Here is a 26,083-nt window from a genome sequence, read left to right on the forward strand (position 1 = left end):
GTGGGCCCTTGACTGATGCCCCATCATGCTGACCCACCATGCAGTCATAATAATCATAAAATAAAATTAATAATAATAACCACCAAAATAAGTGACTTCTGATTCTCCTATGTTAACCAGGGAAGATGAGGGCTGGCTAGCTGGTTGGCCATTCATTATAAACCCTTTAACACAACAGCAGGTGTGAAGTAAATTACTTGGGGGAAGTAACTTGTTAGTTCAGATTAACAAGTGCCAAAGCAAGCACCCACCCAGATATGTTAGCACAGATTTGTGTTGCCTGTCACATGCTCATCAAAGGGAGTTACCAGGAAATATTTCAAAGAACACAAGAAAGATAAGTAGGAGGTTGTTTACTTTAATGTTTGATCTCCATTGCAGGATGCTTTCAGTTAAAAAAAATGGCACTATATAAGCTTTAGGCACTTGCTTTAAACATGGTTATTCAAGGAAGTCCGTAGCTGAGAAAATGGGTTTTCTGATGGTCCTAGTCCCGCCCAGTGGCGTAGCGTGGGTTGTCAGCACCCGGGGCAAGGCAAGTAATTTGCGCCCCCCAACCCGTGGATTTTAGCACTCGAGTCTCTTCCACTAGATTAGTGGCGCCCCCCCCCAGATGTTGCGCCCGGTGCGGCCGGCCCCCCCTGCACCCCCCACGCTACGCCACTGGTCCCACCCCCTCTTGTTTTTTGGTCTTGTGGAATGCTGCTTTTGTTCCTTGCTGGAATTTTAAGCTCCTTGGGTTGTGTTTTATAATGATTGTGGTTTAAGGAATTTTGTGGGGGTTTTATATCATAATGTTTTGATGGTGTAAACCATCTTCAGTTCTCCCCTCTGCCCTTTTTATCTTACATTGTTTTTGTTTTTAAAAAAATCTTATTTCTACATGTTTTTTTTTTTAATTATTATTATCATATTGACAAGAGATTTCTACAAGGCTCCTTCAACTCTAAAAAGTTTCAAGTTAGAGAAAGTTTTGCAAATCAAAAGAAAACTGGTCCTCCCTCCTTTGTAACAACATTTTTTTATATTCAGTGTGGCTAATGTCACAGTTTGACTTCACCCCCAGAGGTACATTCCATTGTCTCTCAAGACAGAGGGATGCCAGCAACAACATGTCACAAGTATAACACGCCCTTCATCTTAAGATGTTCTCAGGGCGGGTCACACTATATACCAATGCATAAAATCACATATAAAAACAAAACATGCTTAAAAACGCAATATACTGTTCAATGAAGACCCACTTCTGTTTCACAATTCAGCAGAAAGACCCATTGTTATTCAAAAAGCCTAGAAGAAGAGGAAGTTTTTCAAACTCTCGGTGTCTTGATTAAATACTTGTTGGCCTGATGAAAGACCTAGCAGATAGCATCCACTCCTTGTACCAGATTAATTTGGGGCTTTATCCTTTATGAGACATAGCAAACCACACATTATCAATCAAACACCGTATACAAATTGTGCAAAATATGAATTCAGCATAACAAGGTTTGTCCCAGTCAGATCTTTAACTCCAGAGAAAATCAATTTGCATAAATAATACAATATAACACTTTCACATCACCGATCAATTAAGAACCACTAAATCTCTTTATAATGGTCTATGTCTATGTCTTTCTACATAGACAGCACTCAAAAAATCAGCCACTATTAAAGTAATTTGATCATTCCTGTCCAAGAGCAGGTCCTGAACCATTGGTGGCATAGAATTGCCTGTTAGGTTGTAATGACTCTGATGATTGTCTTCTGGCATAAACGCCAAAATCACAAGAAAATAAAATATTTTAGGGCTTTATTTTCTTTCCTAATGCAATTGTCTACTCAATGACACTTTAAAAGTGGGATAAAGGAATCACACAGGATCTTAGGGGAAAGGAACTGCCCTCAATTCATTATAGCGTCACAAGGGACTCCTAATAAGGCTTGGAGATATTAGAGATAGTATGCACTACTTTTGATCTGTTGGATCCTATGCCAAGAGGGCTCTCGGTGGGTTCCTTAATGGATCTAGGACCCAACAACTGCCCCATCTTATCAGTGCATGGTGCCCGCTCTGGTTCAGCAGAGACATAATGTACATTGCATCCTCCATGCAGCATATAATTGCACACTTGGGGAGTAAAGCTCCTAGCATGGCAGCTGCTATTCACACTGATCTCTAGATTTCTTGGCCATGTGCAACAAACAGTGCATGCAGAAGTTTGCACCATACGGATGTTGCTGAAGATTCTCAGCACCTTGCCAAAGTCACATGCCTGTCACAGCATTTTGCCTGGGCCAAGTGGGTCAGCAGCTTGCAAGCTATAGCTGTCTCAACTGGCACTACTGGTTGCAAGCCAACCAGCAGCAGGTGCAGTGTGCGTGCGTGTGTGTGTGTGTGTGTGTGTAGACTGGATGAGTTTTGACTTCAGCTAACATTCACACAACTATGTTCCATACGTGCATGGATTTACTCAAGTCACATATTCCACATCTCTAAAAAGTGACCACCACATTTGTAAGTCTATTGGCCTCTTCACTGGTATATCAAAGAGACTAATGGCAGAGTGGGCTTCTATTCATGGTCTCAAAATAAACAAGTCATTGGTACACATGTTTGGGAATCACTAGTTTAAATCAAAGATATGGCTTGTGGGCAATATCTAGTTCCCTAAAGCCTGGGGGTTTATGGACAGTCTTCTTAGGAGCTACAACATTTCTCTGTAGAGCACACAAATGAAAAGTGTGGTTGTACACACACAACACTAAGCTAAGTTATAACTGTGTCTGTGTGAGGTAAAAGACCACTTCTGAGGTTTCCCTCGACCCATGAAACAAGAACACTTCTCTGTGGTAGCACTCTGTTCACTTGGGTGTTTAAAAACCAGAGAGCAAGTTTTAATTAAAAGAGAAAACTCAGAGGCATCTCACCACAATGTGATTCGCAGAGGCAGCACTGAAAAGGCCATACAGCAAGTGGACTCCTAAACAACAAGAACCAAATCCTATACTGTCCTTCAAACACCATCAGCATGGAAAAAAATATTTAGCTATAGTGAAATAACATACTGTTCAACACTGGCATTAATTGTTTTGAAAACACAGCACACAACAATAGCAGGGATAGGTATACGAGTGACAGATAAAAAATAATTTAACGCATGTTAGCTCTTGTCTCTGATTCAAATTTTTCTGACATTATTTCATGTAGCTATTGCTTTCCCTTACCTGGCACACGCAAAAACATATTAAAAGCGACATTCCTTTGCAATTACTTTGACATGTTGCTCTCCGCAGAATTGCTCTTGCATGCACCAACAGCACATAAGGTGTCCGGTTAGGATATTTCCCAGTGAAATCTGGACATACAAAAACATGTCTGATTTATTGCACCTGAAGGGTTTCAAACAAAGTCGGCCAAAGACTACCTGTGTAAGCCTCATTGAAAGGAATGGTGATTATGCCTCAAAACCAACTAACAGAATTTAGCATTTATCTAGCACCCCTCCATACAATCACTTCAGAAAATCCTTCAGTTTTCAAAAACGGATTGGCATTATTATCCCCATGTTACAGATGAAGGGCTGACACAGAACTGATTCACACAAATATTTCTATCATCTGAGGACCTTAAACAGTGGGGGTGACTTACATGTGTGAACAGACTATTACAGTTAACTATGTAAGGAAAGCCTGCTGGATCAGGTCAACCAGGTGCCTGTGAGAAAACCTCAAGCAGGATCCGAGCACATGAGCACTTTCCCCCCCCTGTGGTTTCCAGCAACTGGTATTAAGAAACCTTCTTGCCTCAGACTATGGAACAGAGCATAGCCACCATGGCTAGTGGCCACAAATTTGTCTTTTAAAGCCATTCAATCTGGTGGCCATCACTGCCTCCTGTGGAAGCAAGCTCCAGTTGGACTGTGCGCTGCCGTTATGCTGCAGCCCGGTTTTCTCACCACTTCATATACAATGCTCTTCAGGGCTGGGAAAGACTCTTGACTGAACGTCCAGCGAAGAGCCACTACAAGGAGACATTTGACCTCCAAGTCTGGGGGTACAGTAGAGACACAATTCTCGTTCTCTGGCCCTTTATATACACAACACATTCTGTATTTTTTTAAAAATCTGCCTTTGAATCTGAGAATAAGCTTGTCTATTATTATTTCTTACAAAATAAAAACAAACTGTGCACGTTCTGTCAGAAAGCATTTTGGAAGTTCTTATGAATCACAAAATCCCACAAGAGACGTGTTTGAAAACCTCAAACTCCTGTCCAACAATGCCCTCTACTGGAAGAATTAAAGCATGCAAGAAAGATATTTGTCTAACAATACAGTGGTACCTCGGGTTACAGACGCTTCAGGTTACAGACTCCGCTAACCCAGAAATGGTACCTCGGGTTAAGAACTTTGCTTCAGGATGAGAACAGAAATCGTGTGGCAGTGGCACGGCGGCAGCAGGAGGCCCCATTAGCTAAAGTGGTGCTTCAGGTTAAGAACAGTTTCAGGGTAAGAACGGACCTCCAGAATGAATTAAGTTCTTAACCCGAGGTACCACTGTACTGCATTTGAAGAGGCCTCTGTGAGAAAACACAAGAGGCATTTTCTGACTGGGGGCAGGTGTCACCAAAAGAAAAAGTAAATTACTTTCTCTGCATCGCCTAAACTTCCTGCTACTTTTTACACTGTTCTGTCAGGGTTTGCCGGACACATATACTCAGCTCCAGAGTTGCTTGGTAGACAACAAGTACAGTATCTAAATTCATGTATTTGTTGAGCCCCTAAGTGCCTCCCCCACCCTGAAAAGAGTATTCGATGTTGCTGCTCATCCTGTCCGTAGACCTATTGTAATGTGTGTAGCTGTTCATAAATGCTACTTTATAACTCCGCCTACAAATGTTAAATCCAGCATTTTAGGTATAATGGCAGGGATATAGGTGTGGAACTGGATTGTCCACTTTTGGGTGTTATGTTCAGCTTGCTTCCCCACCCCCCTTCTGCATTTTTTTAAAGCAATCCAACAAATAAGCACCTGTAATGAAAACCTGGGGGGGAAAGCAGGACTGTAAAGCTCTTAAATGAAAAGGAGGCCACGGATGCATTCAAAGCCATCACAACAGTAATGGATTATTTTTATTTCAGCCAGGTAAGTGAACAGTTAGTTTTAATTTATTAAAGGTTTCAAGGTAAAGAAATCAAATACTGTATTCCAAACAAATAATTCAAATTTATTAGAGAAAACGTTTGCTCATTAAAGCTAATGCTGTCATCCCCCGCCACCACGTGACGGACATTTTACATTTTGCAAAAACAGAACCGTCTTTCCAATGTGAATCAACAAGGTAGAAAGGAACTTAGGAAATTAATCTGTTCTTTGCGAGGTCCATAATTTTTGTAGTTGATCAGCCAGGGCATGTAGTTAAATCACTCAAACATTTTAAAATTTGAACATTTTATACCACTACATCATTTGTTCCTTGTGGTAAATATCAATAAAAACTTTTAAGAAATAGTATGCATTAATACTCAACATGTGGTCTGACACATTTGAAATTTTAAAAAGTGTCAGATATATGGCATAGTATTTGTCTTGTAACAGCCCAAGAACTTTTCAGCATACTAAAAATGTATTTTAAGTAAGGCCCAGTTCTCACAAACAGCAGAGGAGGTGGTTAAACTTGCTGGATTGTACCATTTTCAGATTTCAGGTGGGGGTTCACAGGATTGAATACTTCTCCATATGAAAAAAGAAGAAAAATACATCTGCATGTAGAATGCTGGCATGAGAGGGGAAGAGATATTTTCTTTGCATGCAGGTGCATTCAGGTATGTAAGAACACAGGTCTACCACGTCATCTGCAGACTGTGGGAACTAGCCCTCCTCCTGCCCATGGCCCAATAATATTTTATTTTTTTCCCAGCTCAGCGTACCACAAATGAGGATTTCCGGTGCTACAAGGAATAGTTAACTCATTGTGCGCGAGTTTCTGAAAGGAAAGATTGAGGTCTTCTTCCTGTTTTCAGTGGATTTGATGACAACATGGGCAGTCAAAGAAAGTTTGGGGAAGATGGAAACACAGTTTAATAATAATAAAAAAAATGAAGGCAACAAGATTCATTACTTTACTGCTCACACTATATACTAGTTTTGCGGTTTCACTTGAAACCAACAGCAATCATGAAACGTCATGAAAGATTTAATAAAAAAAATCTCCTAGAGCAATTACTAAAAGAATAATTATATCACACTAGGTCAGTAAACCCCAGAAGAAAAATAATAAAATAAAACCAGTGTCGTCACATATCTTAGGTCCATTTCCCACACAGTATCCACTTTTTAGATACGATCCATAAAAATCTGCCATGTTTGGCAACATTGCACATTTTTTTTGTCTTAAAAAAATGTTTTATACAGTTAAAAATGCCTCTTTTTTCTTTTAGATTCCTGGTACGAATTCTGAAGCTAATGTCCAACCCTAAAGTTAAAAGATCAACTAAAAGGAGTTTAAATTATTATTTACAAATCCAGCAGGTAAGAGTGTCCATCATGGCTTCTTTCCGTTCTCCTAGCAGCTGTCCGTCTTGTAGCAGCTTCTACAGGCATTTGGGCTCCTGGAGGCTTCATCATTGATCATCTGTCATTTTAAGCAATTCCAGAAGGGCCCCAACAGCACCGAAATAACCCTTCAAAGTTATTGAAAGGAGAGGAAGGCGTTAGTACGTAATGTTATTTGAGCTCAAACCACTTGTCACAGAGTCAATGAGTTCAGCACAACATAAAGCAAGTGCTCTCTCTCTCTTTAAACAAAGGTGCAAGTCTGAAAACATCTGAAACATCAGACAAGCAGGTACTGCAAAACAAAATACAGTGCTGTTTGAGAGCAAAGGAAGGAATCCATACCAGCCAGGGCCAATTCTACTGGAAATTCAAGTGAATGCTGGGAGCAGCAAGCAAGCAAATTGTCTATTCAGTAGAGCTGTTCTCAGAAGTTCTGAATGCTTAAAAGTAGTTGGGCCCAGTAAAAGATGACATAAATATTCCACATTTTGTACAAATACAAAAGCCAGAACTGATTTTGTTTGCATGCATATGTCACTGGATGTCATTTGGAACTTCTTCCAGTGGAAGAAATATTTGGACCTTGGAAGAGAGTCATCGTAACATAAACAGGTAATTTCCTTGTCTGTATTTTACTTGCACTGAGCTGTAAGTAAGGCACTGGGTTGCTGTACAAGTCCCTACACCTGAGGACGTGGATAGAGACTTCTATAAGTGTGCTATAAAAGTCACAAGGACATCTAAGCTTGCCAGTATGCTGTGGTATGGAAACAGCCCCTAAGGGAGATTTCACAGTTTCTTAAAGCTTTATCATTCTACTCTCAATTGGTTAAATGGGGGGGGGGGACATGGCCCACCTTCTTATGCATTACAGGTGCCATTTGGAAACTACTTTAACACAGCGTGAGAACCGTAACTATGTGCTGAATTGTTTGCACCATTTCACCATGTGAGTAAAGCAGTTTTCTCCACAATGTTGGAAAGAGTCAGAAAGGGTTATGTGGAGAGGAAGGAGCTGTTACATCCAAATGGTTCACCCAGTGAAGACAGCACCCCCTCTGAATGAATTAAAACAGCCTTCAAGTGGCACTCTTTCCTAGTGTGTGTGCATGTCAACACACACACACACACACACACACACACAGAGAGAGAGAGAGAGAGAGAGAGAGAGAGAGAGAGAGAGAGAGAGCTGTGTTTACATGTCATGCTAAACCATAATTTAGCACAAAATCAAAGAGCAGGAATGAGCTTCAGCAAGCATTAGGCTTGCCCTTTCCTCTCCCACCTGTCTAGGAGGCATTTAGACGCTGTCTGCTTGGTTGTTAAGATTAACCACAGTCTCAACTGTTAGTTTAAACAAGCCCACATCTGTAACTATGGTATGAAGTTGACTTGTTTGAAAATAACAATAGCTAATGGCAACCACAGGGTTTGTCTGGATGACATGACAAATCACATTCAGCGAAAGCAAAAGCCATAGCTCCTGATACCAAAGTAACCCAAGCTGGGTTGTTTAAACTAACTACAGTGGTACCTTGGTTCTCGAACGTAATCCGTTCTGGAAGTCCGTTTGACTTCAAAATGTTAAAAAACTAAGGCACGGCTTCTGATTGGTGCAGGTGCCCCGGAAACAACAGCTGACAGCCGCACCGGACATTTGGCTTCCAAAAAGCGTTTGAAAACCGGAACACTTACTTCCAGGTTTACAGTGTTTGGGAACCAAGGCGTTTGAGAACCAAGGTACCACTGTACTGCAAAGATTAATCACAAGTCCTGGGTACTACAGCAAACTGTGGTTAATATAAACCTACTCAGATTATTGGAATAATCACATGTTTCCCAAGTTTAAGAGGAAAGCCACTCCCGACCTAAGGAGGGGGGGGTTGCGGGCTCACGCCCCCGTCTACATTCTCGCGGGGCTGGCAGCAGCCCCGCGGGACTCAGGGATTCCCAGTCTCATTAATATTCATCACCCACAGCACCAGCCAATCAGCGGTAGGGGCGGGCTTACTAAGGGGCATTTAAGGTCGGGGCAGCCCCAGCTCGCCCCTTTTCTTTCTTTATAGCAGCTGCAGTTTCCCACCCACCCGCCCTCTAGGTTTGCATTCGGACTTTGCTATGGGCTTCGGCTGGTCGCCGCAAGGGGCCTGGTAGGAATTTTTCCATTTGGCTAATTGGCTGTATTTTAGAAGCCACTTGGTTTTTTCGCCTACCTCGTAGCGAACGTCACAACACCTTTGGTTTTGGCGGTTAGGCATTGGCAGAGATATTGTTATGCAAATGAAGTCGGGGGGGAGGAACGCCATCACCTCCCCCAAATCTTGAAGGGTAGTTCGTTAAAGGACTCCGGGGGGCGTCGCCTCGTCCGAAACCTATGGAGGCTAGGGCCTAAAGCGTGCTCCCGAGCGGTAACCCCTTGGGGAGCGCCTAGGGATGTGCATCTCGGGGGCTCCCCCTGTTGGTGTTTAACCCTTCCTGGTTAGACCGGATAGTCTGTTAGGGCCAATGCCTAAAGCCAATACCGCTCTTACCTGTAACCAATAAAGTTGTGGCCATTTTTCGCCCATTAACCTAAATTATGGTGTCCGGTGTCTTTATTTATTCCATCTGTGGGAGGGGGCGGGAATCGCCACGCAATACATCATGAATACACAAAAGATTGTGGATTGTTGTCCTGAGGAAGAAGTGCCCCTGATGCAGACAATGTATTCTATTCAGAGCCAGTTTTTTATTTGTCTTTTCTGTTTTTGTTTTATTTGGCATTTTAAATTATGCTTGTTATACCTGGTTGAATTGTTTTATTCCTCGTAATTTCATTGTAGTGTCCATGTGAAAGCACATTTGCAATTTTAAATTTATTTGAAATTCATTTTTGGACAAAGGGTGGATTATAAAACTTTGCAATAAAGAAATGAAAGCCACCTGTCAGGAAGAGATGGGAGGAGGAAGCATGCAAGCCCAAAACTCTGTGAAACTTGTACATGTCCTGGAAAATGATAGCATTGTGCAACATGCAAATGTAGCCAGAAACTCCCTGGATCTATCGCTACCAAGCACCTATGTTCATGAAAACTAACTACAAATACACCTATTCGACTCTATAACACAAAAGATTTTATATTTGCATTCCATTGCTTCAATACTAATTAAGAAGCCTATTCAACTTCTACAGTTCACAGTCTTTCCCCACCCAGCACAGTTTTGTTAAGACCCATCAATTATCCCAAATTAAAAGTGTTTCTTTCCCATCATTGGCTGGCTGCACATAAACTACAACGGAAGATATCACCTCTATATTTGAATGGGTCTTTCTATTTACATTTTGGGAACTGGAGAAAGTCCAATCATAACTCAAACCATGACTTCACTAGCAGATCAACTGAATTACACATATATACATATTTCTTTTGAACAGTCTTTACCTCGTGTTCCAAAAAGAGAGCTTTGAGTTGTCCCTTTGACCAGTAGTCCATGGCATATGCAAGTACCTTCATAGCGACCATGTTTATTCTCAGGAAGTTTCCGACAAACACCACCCTCTCAATGTTCTGCAAAAATTAGGAAAATATATACATTCAACAAGGTGCCATGTTTAGCTTAAAACTTATGGAATTCACAGCTATGATATTCATTCAGTGTTCATCAGATGTCTCCTAACAGTAAAGCATCAGAAAGACAATCAAAACTAGATTACCTTATTTCAATGGGATTGTAAACCAGTGGAACATTTCCCCTTAAACTAGAACACTTTTTGAGGGCAATGTTATGAAGTTTCTGTACAGTCAAACCTCTGCTCCCGAATGGCTCCATTTTCGAACGAACGAGGTTTGACTGTAGTACTATTAAGACCATCAGAATTGTTTGACAGTGGGATGGACCCCCTAGGGAGGTTGTGGATGATTTTCACTTAGCAACTACCTTTTTTAAGTAAAGCAGCCCCCATGATAACACAACCTACCAAATGTCCTCCAGATAGCCACCAAAAAACTATACCATCCTATCTTCTCTCCCACCTGTACATATTGTGATACGTATTCTGTGATAGATGAACAAACTAAGGAAGAAAACAGCAAGGGAGAGACACTCTGGGCTCCAATCCTATACACACACCTATCAGTATTTAGCATGACTGATTTGCTTTGGAAAGAACAGGACAGCAAAAATTGTTCAAGTTCACACTACTTAGGGCGGTCAAAGTGTTATCCCAATAGTGCAGTTTCAGTCCCAAACTGACAGTCCAATTAACACCCTTGAGGGCTTGGGTGACTAAATAAGCACCAGCCTCTTCTTATGAATCACTGCAAGTTATTTTTTGCTTGGAAATCTTTCAGGTGTTAATGTGATAAGGACTGGTGTTAATCAAGCACATCTGAAGTCTGCCTCCCCTGACAACTCAGTGCTTTTCCGACATTCCAGTCAGTAAAATCAGAAAATACTTAGTTTGGCATTTGTATGGTGCTTTTTTGAACTTCTCTTTGAAACCTCCACAGAACATTTTTATCTTTACGAGTACCCTGTTAAGTGGGCTGGTGCTGCTTCCATCCCCAAATCTGAAGCTAAGTGATGGCCATTTAGGGCCACCCATCTTGATTTGAGTGAAACCTTTCCTGGGACACAGTCCATGCCCTTTACTACTTAAGCTTCTAGAAATGTTTTTTAAAACAAACAAACAAAAATCCTAAATGTTTATAGAAACATGGAGGCTTCATTTTTATGATGACTTAGGGATAAACACAATGTATTTAGCTAGCTGTCTTACTGTGTAAAAATGTACATGGCTCAACCATGGTCTTAAGAAAAAATGGGGAGCTTAGGGAGGAAAGAACAATTTGCTACTTGCATTCCACCTAACACAGGCACAGAAGTTTGGCTTTGTATTAGGCAAGCTTCCCATGTTCAATTCTCTGTTAAGGTAGCAATAATGGTTTGGAAGAACATAGGAAATGAGCCATAGATTAACAAACTCCAGACCTTTGTAAAAATGTTGCTTGGTTCAGAAGACCACTGGGATGCAGGTGCAAGCACAGAACCCTAAAATCCACTTTTTTCTCTGTCAAATATAATTGATTAACTCATTCCTTTATTTGTATGCCGCTTTTCCGCACACATATCATGCTCAAAGTGGCTTACAACAAAGCAACAGGGATGCATTTCAAACAATCACCACAAAAACTGTTTCATAATAACACAGCAAAACAATAACATAGCAACAATTTCATAACGTAGCAAAATAATAGCAATTTCATAGTAACAGTTTATCTGAATCTGTGCAATCCCATCTATTCATATTTGTATCGTATCACAAGTTCCTTCATGATATTCATGCTTTCACAAGCAAATCGCCATCATCCTCTTTCAAAACCAAGTATGTCAGGCTACAAGTGGCGATAAGTCTCTTCATTTTAAATGTACTCTGTGTTGCTCACTGTAGCTAACTCTCTATGCTTTGATAGCCCTGTACAATGCTGCTTGAACTCCATGCCACAAGGCAACACTGTAAAGAAGCTGAAAGCAAAGAGAAAGACTACTTGTTTCCCCGAGAAGCTTCTAAGAATACTTCGATATGAAAGGTTTCTTATCATTCAGGAATATTGAAAGACGTTCTCAGTCGCCAACACTGAAGCAATTAACAAATTGATTCGTACGTACTGGATTTGCTGGGTTTGTTATATATTAGACTTCTGCAACTCCACCAAATGCCCCAAAGTTATGGCAGACATGTGGCTGTTGTCAAAACAGTGAACCTGTGTCTTTTCCTTCTCCTTCTCTCCCTTACTGCAAGAAGAGAAGCTACAGGGCACCAGGCAGAGGGCCTTCTCAGTAGTGGTGCCCATCCTGTGGAACGCCCTCCCGTCAGATGTCAAGGAGATAAGTAACTATACAACCTTTAGAAGATATCTGAAGGCAGCCCTGTATTGGGAAGTTTTATTGTTTAATGTTTTGTTGTGTTTTTGTATATGCTGGAAGCAGCCCAGAATGGCTGGGGCAACCCAGTCAGATGGGTGGGGTATAAATAATAAAAATTTTATTTTTATTTTTATGTGCAACGGAGTATTCCATTGTTGTTGAGTTTACCTGCCTCAACAAGTGAAGCACCCATTAAATGAACAGGAGGTAAAATATGGAGCTTACATTAAATGTTAACTATAAATAGATAAGACTGTCCCTGCGAGCAGACTCATAAGTCTACTAGAAACAACACAAAAGGGGGAAAAATGGGTAGAGAACAAGAAAGTAAACACTGGAGCAGCTGCTGCTTCAATGGCTGAAGGATGCCTTTGGCAAGAGGTATTGGCTTCACAACTACAGGTGCTGACATGCCGAAAGCCACCACTGAGTGTCACTGCTGAACATGATGCTCTTCCTAGCTCTGCACTGCACTGGCGCCAACTTGCAGGTGTCAAGTTAACAAATGCACACCTTCAAAGGTGCCATGACATAGTCAACACCACTATCAAACCAGGTTCCATCAGGCATATGAATATGACTGGAAGCTCTTGTGGGTAGACCTTAAAAAGAATGCAGGTGTTTTTGGACGCTACAGGATTCTCCAGACGGTAGCCCAAAAAATTAATAATCCAAAATGCTTGAATGAATGACAACCAATTTGACAGCAAGCATTCAGGAAGTATTTCACACAAAGGACCTATCAGCATACAAAGTAGTATTCACTACCAGACTCCTTCACCACATCAGTTCACACGGTTACACTGTTAATATTGGTGGTCTAAAAGGACAAAGCTGAGAAGCAGGCTTTGCCAGAGGTGGGATTCCATTGCTGGTGCTCAACTATAAGAATACGCCAGGAGACGTCAAGCACTGTGTATGAATGAAGGGGCACTGTGATTCTGTTCGTTTTAGCCATTGAAAAGAAAACTCTGTGGATCGTACTGTCAACGTTTCACATGAGAGCATGGTGTGCACTGCAAAAAAATATTCTTCGGTATTTAACTAATGGAAAACCAGAGATCAAAGTAACACAGTAACAACAGCAGCTTTCCAAAGCTTGCTAATCAGCATGTTCTTACCTCATTCAGAGCACACATCCGAGCGATGGAGCCGATGTTATTGGTGATGGTAACTAAGGTCGCTCTTGCTAGGTCCTCTTTACTGATGGAATCTCGCTTTTCTTTGCTCATCATGTTGCCGAAGCTGCGTGATAATACTAGAGGATATGATCTTTCTTACATTTTTCAGAAAGGCCAAGGTTTCTAAAAAATACGTTTTTCAGTAGTTTGCCCGGGACAAACAGGCATCACCATTGCAGGATGCAAGACACGCACACAGACACAGAGGACGTCAACTTAACTTTAGTGAGCTAGCAACACCCTCTTACAAAATTGCTGCATTTCATATTGAAATTTTTTTAAACATTGTGGATACTTAGTAGTAAGAAATTCTCCTAAACGACAGAGTCTTGCAATGTCTGCGGGCCAACTTTGACAGGTAAGCAGACAACTTTACATCATATGGCTGGCATGGGTTGTCCTGCTCACGTGACAACATCACTTGTGCAGCGCTTCCCAATTGCCTGACAGTCAGCTGGTTGTCAGGTACTTGGGAACCATGGTGCAAGGGCCTCTGACAGCCCTACACTCAGCAAACGGCTGACACAGGTGCTTTCTGCAGGTATCAGTGCGTGAGCGCATTCCACAAGCAGAACTCAAGTCACGTGGCCAATTCAGTAGGGCTGAACTCCTCGCCTCTCAGCTGACAGACGGTAAGTTCAACCCTGTTTTCTGCAGTGATCCACTGCACGATCAATTTCCCCATGGGGAACAGAGTCAAGCAGCCAATCCAACCACCTCTCTACCTGCGCCACACCTGTCATCACACATGGGGGCAGGTGTGTAGGTGGAAGTTTGCCACCCCTGCTTTAAAGGCTATTAATTTTGGTATGAAATACACAGAGAAGCTGTTGTATATTGAGGAAGGGGGAAATTCCTTTCAAGGCAAGATTAATGTACAAGCAACACATCCTGAAAGCAAAGCGATATGATACAAGTGAGCTGAAATTAATCAAACTAGGGTCCTAAGCAGTACACATAATTAATTATACCCACATAAGCATTACACACGGAGGCCCAGCTATAATTTTAAATACAAACACAGGCAACCAAAGTTTATTTTCAGGAAAACTGTTTTGGGAGGGTCCAATTTGATGCAGAATGCATGCAAAACCTTTTCCACAAAACCACTCCAAATTAATCCCCAGTGATCTGCCCCTCCCCCCCACCCTCGCGGTATTTCAAATGTGCAGGAAAAAAGCTTAGCAGGGACAATTTGGAACAGAAAAGCAACATGTAAGGAAATGGTTACGCAAAGCACACACACTTCTTTCTACTCCTAACTGTCCCTCCTGAAGCAGCTTTTCCTGAAGAACAAAATAGCTACCTACTCGGGTTTGGTTGCATGCAACATGTTGTTAGGCTCTCAGTATCTAAATCCAGATTTCCCAAACTTGGCTCTCCAGCTGTTTTTGGACTACAACTCCCATTATCCCTAACTAGCAGAACCAGTGGTCAGGGATGATGGGAGTTGCAGTCCAAAAACAGCTGGAGAGCCAAATTTGGGAAACCCTGATCTAAGTAATCTCCCAACATCTGCAATAACTCATTTATATGTGACCAGCTGATATTTACCTTGATGCTACGGCAGATCCCTGAAGACCAAACCGTTCATAGTCTCCTCCATAAATATCCTTCACCAGCTTATCAACATTGGTGCTGTCCCCTTTAGCTGCCATTTCCAGAGCTTCTTCAAAAGTTTCACAGCCAGTCAGCAAACAACACAGGCCCAGGAATGTACCACCACCGAGACTAGGAGGAAGAGAAGACTCATTTCAGCCAACTTGCAGATTTTCCTGTTTTGTTTTATGCTGGTTTTGCTGTATATGTGTTATTTGTTTATTGTTGTAAGTCACTCTGAGTTACTTTTGTTTGGGTTTTTTCAAAGCAACTAACAACTTTAATAAATAATAATTGTTAGTAGCAACCGTCTGGATTCCTAAATAGCCTGTTCTCTGGGCAAGCTTCAAATTCCTTTCTTCAAGAAAGCCCCTCAAATTGAAACTTCGCTATGATGCACTGGTTAAAGGGCGGTGGAGGAACTGCATCTTGATAGCTTAAGGTATGATGCATCTGGTTGTAATCTGAAGACTGTGTTCTGTTCAAACGTAATCAGACATGGCTCCCCTGGTCAGAGCAGGAGTAACAAGCCATAAAGCCTTGGTTTGTCACTATGTCGAAATCTGGGATTGTGTCTCCCACCGGCCCCCCAAAAACATGATCAGAAAGCCAACAAGAAGTCACAGCTTCATGTTGGCAAGCAACAGTGATTTCAGGAGAAACAAACCACAATGACAAGCCGTGTTTCATGGCTTATTGCTGGTACCAGGAGAGGGAAGCAGGAAGGATCAAGCAGTTGACACCAGCATCCTGTTCAAATCCTGATAAGCCATTGACCATGCCTTATCGTTCTGTGTGAATCAATCTATTGTCAGACTTGCAGGAAGGAAGATAGGAGCAGTACCTGATTTCTAGAAGAAAATGCCTGTGTAGACACCCTGTTTGAAGATAATACTTTTCAAGAATCTGATTTTCAAACTAAGCTAAAGCAATAAATTGTTGATATCACACCTGCAAAAAGTTGCAGATCTCTTAAGAACATTCTGCTCAAACATGTTGGCTAACAGTCCTGTGGAATTAAGTGGGGAAGTCTGCTTTGGTCTCAGATCCATACAGTGTGGTTCAGTAGCTCTGGGGAAGAAGGTGGGTTCAAATCACAGGCTGCGCCATGGTGTCCCTTAGCTCTGAAGCCTCAGCTCAGGGGCATTTTATTTATTTTTCTGCCTCACATATGCTTGAGGAGGTTTAGAGAGCATTAACCTGACTTCAGGAGGCCCTCTGTAAAAATAATAAAACAATTCAGAACCTCCAAACTAGACAGGTTGGTATTTTCTTTTAGCAAGAGCTGTTTCCTGCAGATAGTATATTCACCTGGTCCCCGTAACTCTCTTATAGTTGTCCTTGGAATACACAGCTAAGATGCTGACCCCGGAGCCTATGTTAACCAGCAACATAGGAAAAGGATTATCAAGGCAGTAAGGCTTTTTCTGACACCGTTCAGGATCTGCGGGGTTTTCAAAATAATAGCACTCCGGGTGGCCATTGAAACCAACAGAATCCACATAGAGCAGGCCCTGGATCAAGCAGTCCAACTCATCTAGCTTATGAAGCTGGAGGTCAGCAATCTGGAAGAGAAGTTAATAAATGAACACTCGTTGATACAGTGTTAAGAAACCTAATGGAAGAGTCAAAAGGCCCTGCTGAAGTACTTTGTACTGTTTGAGTTGCACAACGGGTCATCACTAAAGTAATTAAGAAGTATTTGCACAGGAAGTTCATAATCAAGCAAGCAGGTTGGCCATCAGCATGAAAACAAGCACATCACAAGGTCAAGGCATGTTGTGCATTTCGAGGTTTGGGGGTTGTTGTTTTTCTCTCCTTGAAGACACTGCGATACTCACGGACCATAGTTGCTGGGTTTTTTAAAGGAAATCTTAAGTGGTTTTGAAAGAAGGATCTACCCATCCCACTTTCACCTGAAATCAAATAGGTTTTTAATATTGTCCCCAAAGCCTACACAACCTGTTTTCCAAGAGATGAGTCAAACAAAATGCTTTTGTAACTTATGAGAAGCAATATTGCCCTCAAACATTTTCATTTCCCATAACAATATATGTTGCCAGCTTTAAAGTGCAATTATAAAGCCAGAATCCAGCTATGCAGCAAAGTCCAGCCTAACAGCAACTTTAAAACAAACGTGACCTTTCAAATTTGAGGGACAGGCAACATGGCCTTTGTCCACTGCCTCACAGAAAAAAAGGCCTTCTCTCTAGTGCAGAGGTTTTTGAACCGTGTGCCATATAGCTGCCAGCTCTATAGGCAAACGGTGACATAACTGGGTTTCTGAGGCTTGCAGCATGTTTCCCCACAGAGGAACTGCAGAAAGAATGCAGTTGGTCAAGGAAGCCGTAGGCTCAAAAAGGTTGAAAACCTCTGCTCCAGTGTGAATACCAACAGCCTGGGGATATGCTCTCCCCCTTGCACACCTCTGGTGCTGATCCCCACTTACTTTACTCAGGTACCAAATCTGCAGCCGTGAGATGCACACAGTGAAGAGCAAATACTCCACTGAATTACACACCCTGGGTTTGAGCTCCCTGGCCAACGGTTGCCAATCCCTCAGGTTGAACAAAATTTGTGCAGTTGAATATAAAACACCACACAAAAGTCGAGCCTAATTAAAAATCCACCTTTGCACTGAAGTTCCCATTAGTCATTATAGTTGTGGGTGGTAGGGAAAGAGGACTAGTTTTTACCATGAAAACAAAAACACACACACACGTACCAAGAACTGGTCTGTTTTCTTAGTCAACCCTCTACAACCACACAGGCAATATAATTGAGTTTTGCATAATGAATGAAGGGTGTATAACTGAAACTGTAGTCCATCACAGGACTGGAAATATCAGCTGCTTCTGTTACAGTGTTGAAACAGCTCTGTTACCATCCCTTCCCTGCAGGGATCAATTTGTAAGTGAAATACGTACAATCTGAAACCCTTAGCGGTGGAACATCAGTTGTTTGGATATAATGCATGCTCTGAAAATTGTGTTGGGTGGGGGTTTTAACTGACATTTCAAAAGATGGCTGAGAATAATTGTTCCCACCTCTCTTCTAGAATTAAGGTGCCATAAGGTGAAAAACAAAAGAACGTGTGTGCATGTGTTACATAATCCTCAGCAGCATGCTCACCCACAGAAAGCAATACAGAAAGAGTATCATCTTACTTACCTTGCCTCACCCATTGCCTCAGGACAGCAGCAAACACCGTAAACATTCTGAGAATTGTAAGTTGACACAGACCTGCCTGAATTCTTAGTGGAATCTGTTCAGGGGTTGTGTGATTTTGAAAAACAAATGCTTCTCTTGTACTTTTAAATAAGAAAAGCAGGCCAAGGAAGTACCATATTTTTCGCTCTATAGGACACACTTTTTCCCCTCCAAAAATTAAGGGGAAATGTGTGTGCGTCCTATGGAGCAAATGCAGGCTTCTTGGCTTCAGCAATAGCAACATGAAGCCTCCTAAGCGCAGAGGGAGCGCTCCCTCCGCGCTCCGGAGGCTTCGCGTTGCTTTCGCTGAAGCCTGGAGAGCGAGAGGGGTCGGTGCACACCGACCCCTCTCGCTCTCCAGGCTTCAGGGATAGCCGTCTGAAGCCTTTGGAGCACAGCGGGAACTCGCGCTGCACTCCGAAGGCTTTGGGTTCCTTTTGCTGAAGCCGGGAGAGCAATACTCTCCTGGCTTCAGCAGAGAGGGAGAGCTGCGCAGCGCCTCTTCAGTGAAGTGGGAGGAGAAATGGAAGGGGCTCCATTTCTCCTGCCACTTCGCTGAAGGGGCGCTGAGCAGAGAGGGGGAGAATTTTTTTTTTCTTGTTCTCCCCCTCTAAAACAGGTTGCGTCCTATGGTCGTGTGTGTCCTATAGAGCGAAAAATACGGTAATTACTGTGCCTATGGGAGCAGCTGGTATCACTCAAAAGAAAAATTACATTGGGGGTTTGGGCATCTTTTTAGAGGACTTCCTGACTTCAGGCAAAGTTTTGGAAGCAGCCAGAAAAGAAAGTTCTGCAAAATTTATGGATCTGCAACTCCTGCTAATCTTCAGAAAATACCAGAGCTCCCAATGCAAGATCTCCATACAGCTATTTAAATCAGAAACTTTTTTTTTTAGTCAACCTGCAGTCCAGCAGTGTTTTCTGTCTCTCTTTTAAATTAAAAGTCATGCCCATAGTTCTACAACTACAGCTCACCTGAGCAGGCAGCCATGTTTGGAGGAAAGGAGAGCAGTAGCACCATCAGTTATGTATGGTTTCTTGAAGTGATTCAGAAAACCAGTTCACTGAGCTCTCTCTTAACCACTCACTCAAGCGGCCAGTTTTCCTTAAAAAGCATGGATGTGTAATCCTATAATTCAGTGGTAACCTATCGGCCCTGCCCTCACATCTTTTGCATACATACAGCAACCACATATTGAGGAATACCTGCAAAATGCATTCAGTTACTCCCCATAATCTGATTGTGTACAAAGCTGCAGATAGCAGCACACTATAGCCATTTCCCCGATCATGAGGTAGCTATACAACTTCCATGCCCACAAAAACACCAACAAGGAACAGTCAACCTGACCCAATGGAACACCAATGCCTACTAACAAAAACCAGGAACTTGATTTGTTGACAGACTCCGTCTACAATGCACAGTTTGAGGCTGTGTGGCATGCTGAGTCGAAGCTGTGCTTTCCTGCATTTAGGCTTAAAACTGATAAAAATAATAGATATAAGGAGAAAATTCTGAGCATGATGTATGTGTTAACACGGCATAACAAATATTGCCACCCCTGTGCCTCCTTTCTCTCTCTCCCCCAGAGACACAGACAGTAGTTAGCACTTGTAGTTAATTCTCCTCAGTTAGCACTTATTGAAGCTTAAGGCAGGTTTGCTGGCTTGGAGTGACAAAAATAAACAATGACGTCCTAAGGTCTGACTGACACAAACACTCCCCCTGTATTTGATCTGGCAGCACCAGGAAAGGGGTAGGAAAGAGCTCCTTAAACCAAGACATTGTGCAAACAAAACATACCGTTCGAAAGTCTTCTTCAAACTTGTAAGCTCCGCCTCCCGTGGCACAAAGCGTGGTGTGCAAGCTTGAGAAGTTCTTTTCACTACCCATCTGTATGAACCTGTGCATAGCACAGCTTGGAAAACGGATGAAATGAAGGTTCCCTTTCCGCCCACACATAGTCAAGTTTTTCAGTTCGAGGTGGACATCTCGAATCCCAGTTTTACCGTAGGCTGTATTGGAAGTCAAGTACTTCCTGATGCTTTTCAGGTTTTCCACCTCCTCCTGTTCCTCTTCAGCGGTAATGTCCTTTGGTTCAAAGTAGACCAGTTTCACAAGCGTCCCACCAATATCCATGCCAAACCAGGGGAACGCTGGAGAAGGGGCAGGAATAGAAGGGAGACAAAAAGAAGAATTACCATGTGAGCATTCTTAAAGTATTTCTAAAAGTGGGACGTTAAGGGCAACAAAGCTATTAAGCTTAGAAACGTGGCGCTGATTGGAAAGTGATATTCATGCCCATGTATCTGAAAGCTTTTGTTTGTGTGTTTTAAGTGAAGTTTCAGGTGGCCTAGGATGCCATTTCAGAAGGGGGTGGGGGCAAAGGGATTCCAGCAGGGCAAGAGTCCCACGGAAAGTTTAAAGGTCCTCTCTTGGATGTAACTCAATAATAAGCAGCAAAGCACAAATCATATTTTGGTTACTTATTTAGTACCTCTTCAAAACAACCGTATCAAGACAGTTAAAATCATAATTCTCTCTCTCTGAGCCTGATATGCATATTTAGCATGTAAAATCACTGAATTGTTTATTACCATGGTAGTTCAGAATTTAGAACCAGTAAGCTCAATCACAAATATGCATTCTCCTAACCCCTAACCTCAACCCCCAGTTGGCTGCAAAAACAACCACCACACCACTTTTCCAAGAGTTGAATCAGCAAGTTCTGAATATTTTCTCCCATTGTTTATTTTACTCTATCATCTCTGCCCAGCTTCATTAAAATTCAGACTGTAAGCAACTTAGGACAGAGACTTGTCCTTTTTTAATTAATGTTACCCTGTTGTGCCAGGCACATTCACAGTACTAAGCATACAGGTATTTCCTGACATAGATGGAAAAACAGAGCAGTGAAAAGCAATCACCTCCCAGCCCTATTTCCCATAGCAACTTCCGTCTTAATGATAACCTGCACAGGTTTCTACAATGCTGGGGCGGATGGAGGCAAAGCAGCAGGAATACTTTGTGCTAGGAAGAAAGAGCAAGCAGATATCTATGTTCTAGGATGCAGCCCACTAACTATTCTACTTTTAAAAAGCGGCACTGCCAACACCACCCTCACTGCCCATGGAATTGTTTACCCATGCCTATTATTAAGCCTTACGTTCACACTCAAAGGAACAACGCACAAATGTAGAATTACGTATTTCTTATTACAAACACCTCCTCAAATGTGGATCTACGCCCAGCAGGTATACAGTATGTTATTATGGTTGATTCTTAGAATTACTGAATAGAATGAGCCAGGATAAAAAGGGAAGGGAAGAACACTTTCTGGCCAATCGCTTTCCCTGTCTCCCTCCTTTGGGGAAACAACGCTCCCAAAATAGTTCCTCTGGTTCTATTTTTGGAACTGACACAAGTGCTACAGGGGGTGTTAGGAACATGCCTGCTCCAACCAGTTGCTCCAAACTGAACAAGGAAACAGATGGAAAACAGCCTCCCGTCAAAGGATAAGATGCCACCAGAAACATACGGGCTGTTTACATAATTTATCCTCTGTGTTACTTATGCATCGTTGTTGAAATAAGCTACATTTATTTATTTGCTACTGGGAAACATTTAAACAGAAAGTCAATTTGAACAATCCATTTTCTATGTTGAGGCTGCCCCCAAACCACTACAAGCCCATGTTCAAGTTCCACACATCAATTATATTAAGGGCTACAATCCTGGGCGTACATCCTACTGAATTCAGTGAGATTTACTTTGAAGCAGTGTTCAAAGCTCCCATTGTTCTAGGCGCATTTTGCGAAAGGTAATTTCGTTAGCGCGATCAGCTTCTGAGTTCTGGGCACAGTACTGAGCCCTAAGATTTCAGATTAAAACTGCAGAGTTGAAGGAAAGGAGGACCTTTTTCTGCCTCCCCACTTCCAGCCACTCTCTGAAGACTGGAGAAGAGACCCTCTTAAAAATATCAAGGGGGTGGTCAGGGGAAGGACTACTAGACCATGTGAAAAATGAACATAATATTTTAGCTGCAGTTCATTCATTTTCAGCTTTGTATTCTTGTTATAAGAAAAGTGTGCCTAGACACTGTTACACTCATAACCATGCTTAAGGTGCCGTTTAGATCCTAGCTTTCATATCTCAGTTTCTAACACTGCTTTGAAGTACACATGCCTAGGATTCTATTTCAATGGGATTGACTACTGAGTAGGCAGAAGGCCACTCATCTATAGGCTGCACGCAGCATTGCAATGTCATTGTATATTCTGGAACTATACTGACGTGCAGATACTACAGGCACCAGATAGGGCGGGGGGGGGCATTAAGAGCCCTTTAAGTGATACTGCTGCTGCAAAGCATGGACTACTGACACAGGGATGTGCTTTCCATGTGGCATACAAGGCTACATTTAACTCAGTCTGGAACAGCAAAGCAGTTGGGGCAACAAGATATTCTTAACTTTCTCTTGTGAGTGAAAAATGCAACTATTCTGCACAAATTTGAAGAAAAGAGCAGAATGTTGTCCCTTCTTCCAGTGACTGGGTTTTTTTGGGGGAGGCAGGAGTGGACTAACATTCTCAAGTTTAATTTTTAGCTAGCCATTATGGAGGGCTTAAGAACCAACAGCACTCTCTCTGAAACCTCCAAATGGGCAGCCTAAAAAACCTAAATATATTCGGTTTACACAATTAATTACAAATCAAAGGATGAAGAAATCTCAAAGAGAAACAAACCCAGCCGGTGCTGTAGCCAAGGTATTTCTATTCCCCACCATCTCCCATTCCTATACTTTTTCTGGACATGTCACCCACTCTTGGATAAATCTAACCTGTTGTGTAGATAAAAAGAGATAAAGATGTACCGGAATCAACCTTGCAGTCTTGAGCTAAGGCAGATAAAAGAAATCCAAATACAATTAACAGAGATACCTAGACATTTCTCCAAACCCTTCATTAAAAGAATTTTTTTCATCTGTATTTCCATTGTGTTGCTAGGACAAGGCTGACCATAGAAAGAGGCATAGTCAATTTTATAATAGTGGGAAGGGTGCTTTAAATTCCTAGAAGGCTCCCTCAGATTCTAAATGCCTACTGGTGAGCAGGCAAAACACTAACCATGCTACAAATAGTTGCTGTCATAATATTCAAACGGTGGGTGTTGTTCAGTCCAATCAGCTTCTGGAGACTGCACAGCTTCTGGTTTTGGATTTTCATTCTGCGTTTCTGGCAATTTAGAGGAGAAGCCTAATGTTTAAGCTCTTACTGATAGTACCCTTATGACTGAAAGGTAGTGTTAGTATAGTATACATGTTAACCCAAAAACCTGATCCTATGAGTACTCAGAAGCAAGTCCCACTGAATTTAATGGGGCTTCGTCTTACATAAGCATGCAGAGGATTGCAAGTTAATGGTTCCCCACAGCCTTTTATGAAACCTTACATTTATTACGAATTGTTATTATGAGTTTTCCCTTCTTGTTTGTAATGTTGCCCTGAGGATTTAAGGTCTTTCATTCATATTCCCAGAGCATCTCAAGGTCCATTTTATAGAAGTTTTAATTTCTAGCCCTTAAGAGATAAAGAACATTATGTACCTAAGAGGAAAATTTTGAATAGGGCTCTTCTACACCCACAAACAGACACAGTTCACAAAAAGCTTTTGTTGCTTCCAAACCTGTTTCACTTCACAGTTAAAAAAGCTAAACTCCTCATCCTTTTGCATGTCTAATTTTCTTACCGTACAGCAGTAGTTTTCAACCACTGTACCATGGCAACCTGGGGTGCCTGCTTGCACAGCTGTTTATTGCAGCAGCCCTGGCTATAAGCTCCGCAGGCGAATGGTGCCTTTGGGAGGAACCTCTTCTTTGGGGTGGGAGCAGCTCAGAGACCAGAGACAGAAGCTGCCCAGAGGACTCCCAAGAAGAGAGAAGAGGAGGCTGAGGGAACCCTCCACAAGGTAGGGTGTTCGAAAAAGGGTGAGAGGCCGCCAGCTCTGCAGGCAAGGGGTGGCATAAGTGGGCTCCTAAGCCCCACGGGGGTGCCGCAGAAAGACTGTAGTTGGCCAAGGAAGCCATGGATTCAAAAAGGTTGAAAACCTCTGCCATACAGATTTCCTTTTCAATTCTACTAGTGCAATACACAAAAGAATCTGTCAACTAATGGGAGGTTTCTGCAAAGCCTTCCCTCCCATTGCAACACAAAATCATAGTTACACCCTCACCAAATGGATTTGTCAACCTAAGATGACAAACTTGCATGACAGAGAAGCTACGCTGGCAGAAATGTTCTCTTATTTACCGGGTAATATATCCCAAAATTTATTTATTGCACTTCAAATACCATAAAGAGAATTTGCCATCATAGTGATCCCATTTCCAAGTAATCAGCTTCTGACTGGCATTTCTACAAACAAGCAAAAACAGGAGCCAGATTATTTCACACTCTAAATATTGATCCCCGTAATTTTTTTAAAAAAGACGACAACTTCAGCTGTACTACATAAAGGTTGAAGATTAAGCCATATTTGTGTTGAACAGAATCTGCGCTATGATCTCTTAACACACACATCAAGGTGTGTTTGTTTAGTAGCTTCCAACGACAGGTTGTTCATAAGGCTAGGAATACACATACTTGACTTTCCATTATTGCCTACCCCCTGATAACACCAGATTTCTCTAACCAAAGCTGGTGCACAACTCATATCCGCTCAGAAAGGACGTGTACTACGGACCAGCGAAAGAATGAAAGAATGATGCCTCATAGCTTGACCTGGCTGCAGCAACAAGTAATATTTGAAGTTCTACACCATTTACACAAAACTAACTCCCTTCTCTCTCACTCACTAAAATGTACTCTGTTGTTAAAGTTGTTGTATCTGGGGGGAAAGCACCCCAGCACAGTGCATGCCAAAGTCTGCCCGATAGGCGACTAATCTATAAACCACCAGGGAATACTGTCAGTATATGTTTCTGCAGTTACCTGGTGCAACATCAAAGATCTTACTTTTAAAGACACCCTTGTATTTAAGTACTAGCCTGGTACCCATCGGCAACCAAGGACTGGAAGCAGGCAGGTGCATGAAATTATACCCAAACAAGTGAGTCACCCAGGCAAGTGACATCTCCACACACAGGATAGAAGCAGAATGAGCTGCCCTCTCTCCAGCACCCAGCATACAAATGCATTTTTTCAGTCAGTCCCCAACAGGCTGGTAACTTCTTTGGGGGGGGCGGGGGAGTTGTTACTTACAATGTCATTTTCATAAAACTCCAGAAGGCTTGCGGCCAGCACCAACAAGATAATATTTTAGATTATCTAGATTAAACGCTGCAAAAGCTCACATCGTATTGCACTATGGTGCACTGAAGCTCATAACACTAATCCCATTACAGACTTACACAAATCCTGGTTTTTAAGCAACCAAGAACTCTAATTACAGGTAAATTCACACTCACTCTATCGACTTAATTATTTGTGGATGGCAAATTAAAGGAACTTGCCCATTTGCACCACAGCGAAAGAGTTCCTCTGGCAACAGGTGTTCACCAAAATGAAAATGCAGAGCCAGCATTAGTTAGTCTCATCTACTGATGAGAAAGCTTAAAGCTATACTTGAATCTATACAAGTCCATGGCC

General features: G+C 42.1%; 1 protein-coding gene across 3 annotated transcripts in view; it reads right to left on the reverse strand.

Moving 5' to 3' along the window:
- Positions 1-5,078: 5,078 nt before the first annotated feature.
- Positions 5,079-26,083, reverse strand: part of PANK1 (pantothenate kinase 1) — a 32,070-nt gene continuing 11,065 nt past the window's right edge. For 2 of the 3 annotated variants that reach the window (XM_053388673.1, XM_053388674.1), the window contains exons 2-7: positions 20,242-20,594; positions 16,539-16,792; positions 15,183-15,359; positions 13,569-13,692; positions 9,963-10,088; positions 5,079-6,665 (exon numbers count right to left, since the gene is read on the reverse strand). In XM_053388673.1, the coding sequence (XP_053244648.1) occupies positions 6,606-6,665; positions 9,963-10,088; positions 13,569-13,692; positions 15,183-15,359; positions 16,539-16,792; positions 20,242-20,594 (1,094 nt within the window). In that variant the 3' untranslated portion in view covers positions 5,079-6,605. Of the gene's footprint in view, positions 6,666-9,962; positions 10,089-13,568; positions 13,706-15,182; positions 15,360-16,538; positions 16,793-20,241; positions 20,595-26,083 lie in introns of those variants that run through there. The other variant, XR_008330562.1, reaches the window with a different exon arrangement.

This window comes from Podarcis raffonei, chromosome 5, assembly GCF_027172205.1.
Source record: "Podarcis raffonei isolate rPodRaf1 chromosome 5, rPodRaf1.pri, whole genome shotgun sequence".
NCBI lineage: Eukaryota > Metazoa > Chordata > Lepidosauria > Squamata > Lacertidae > Podarcis > Podarcis raffonei.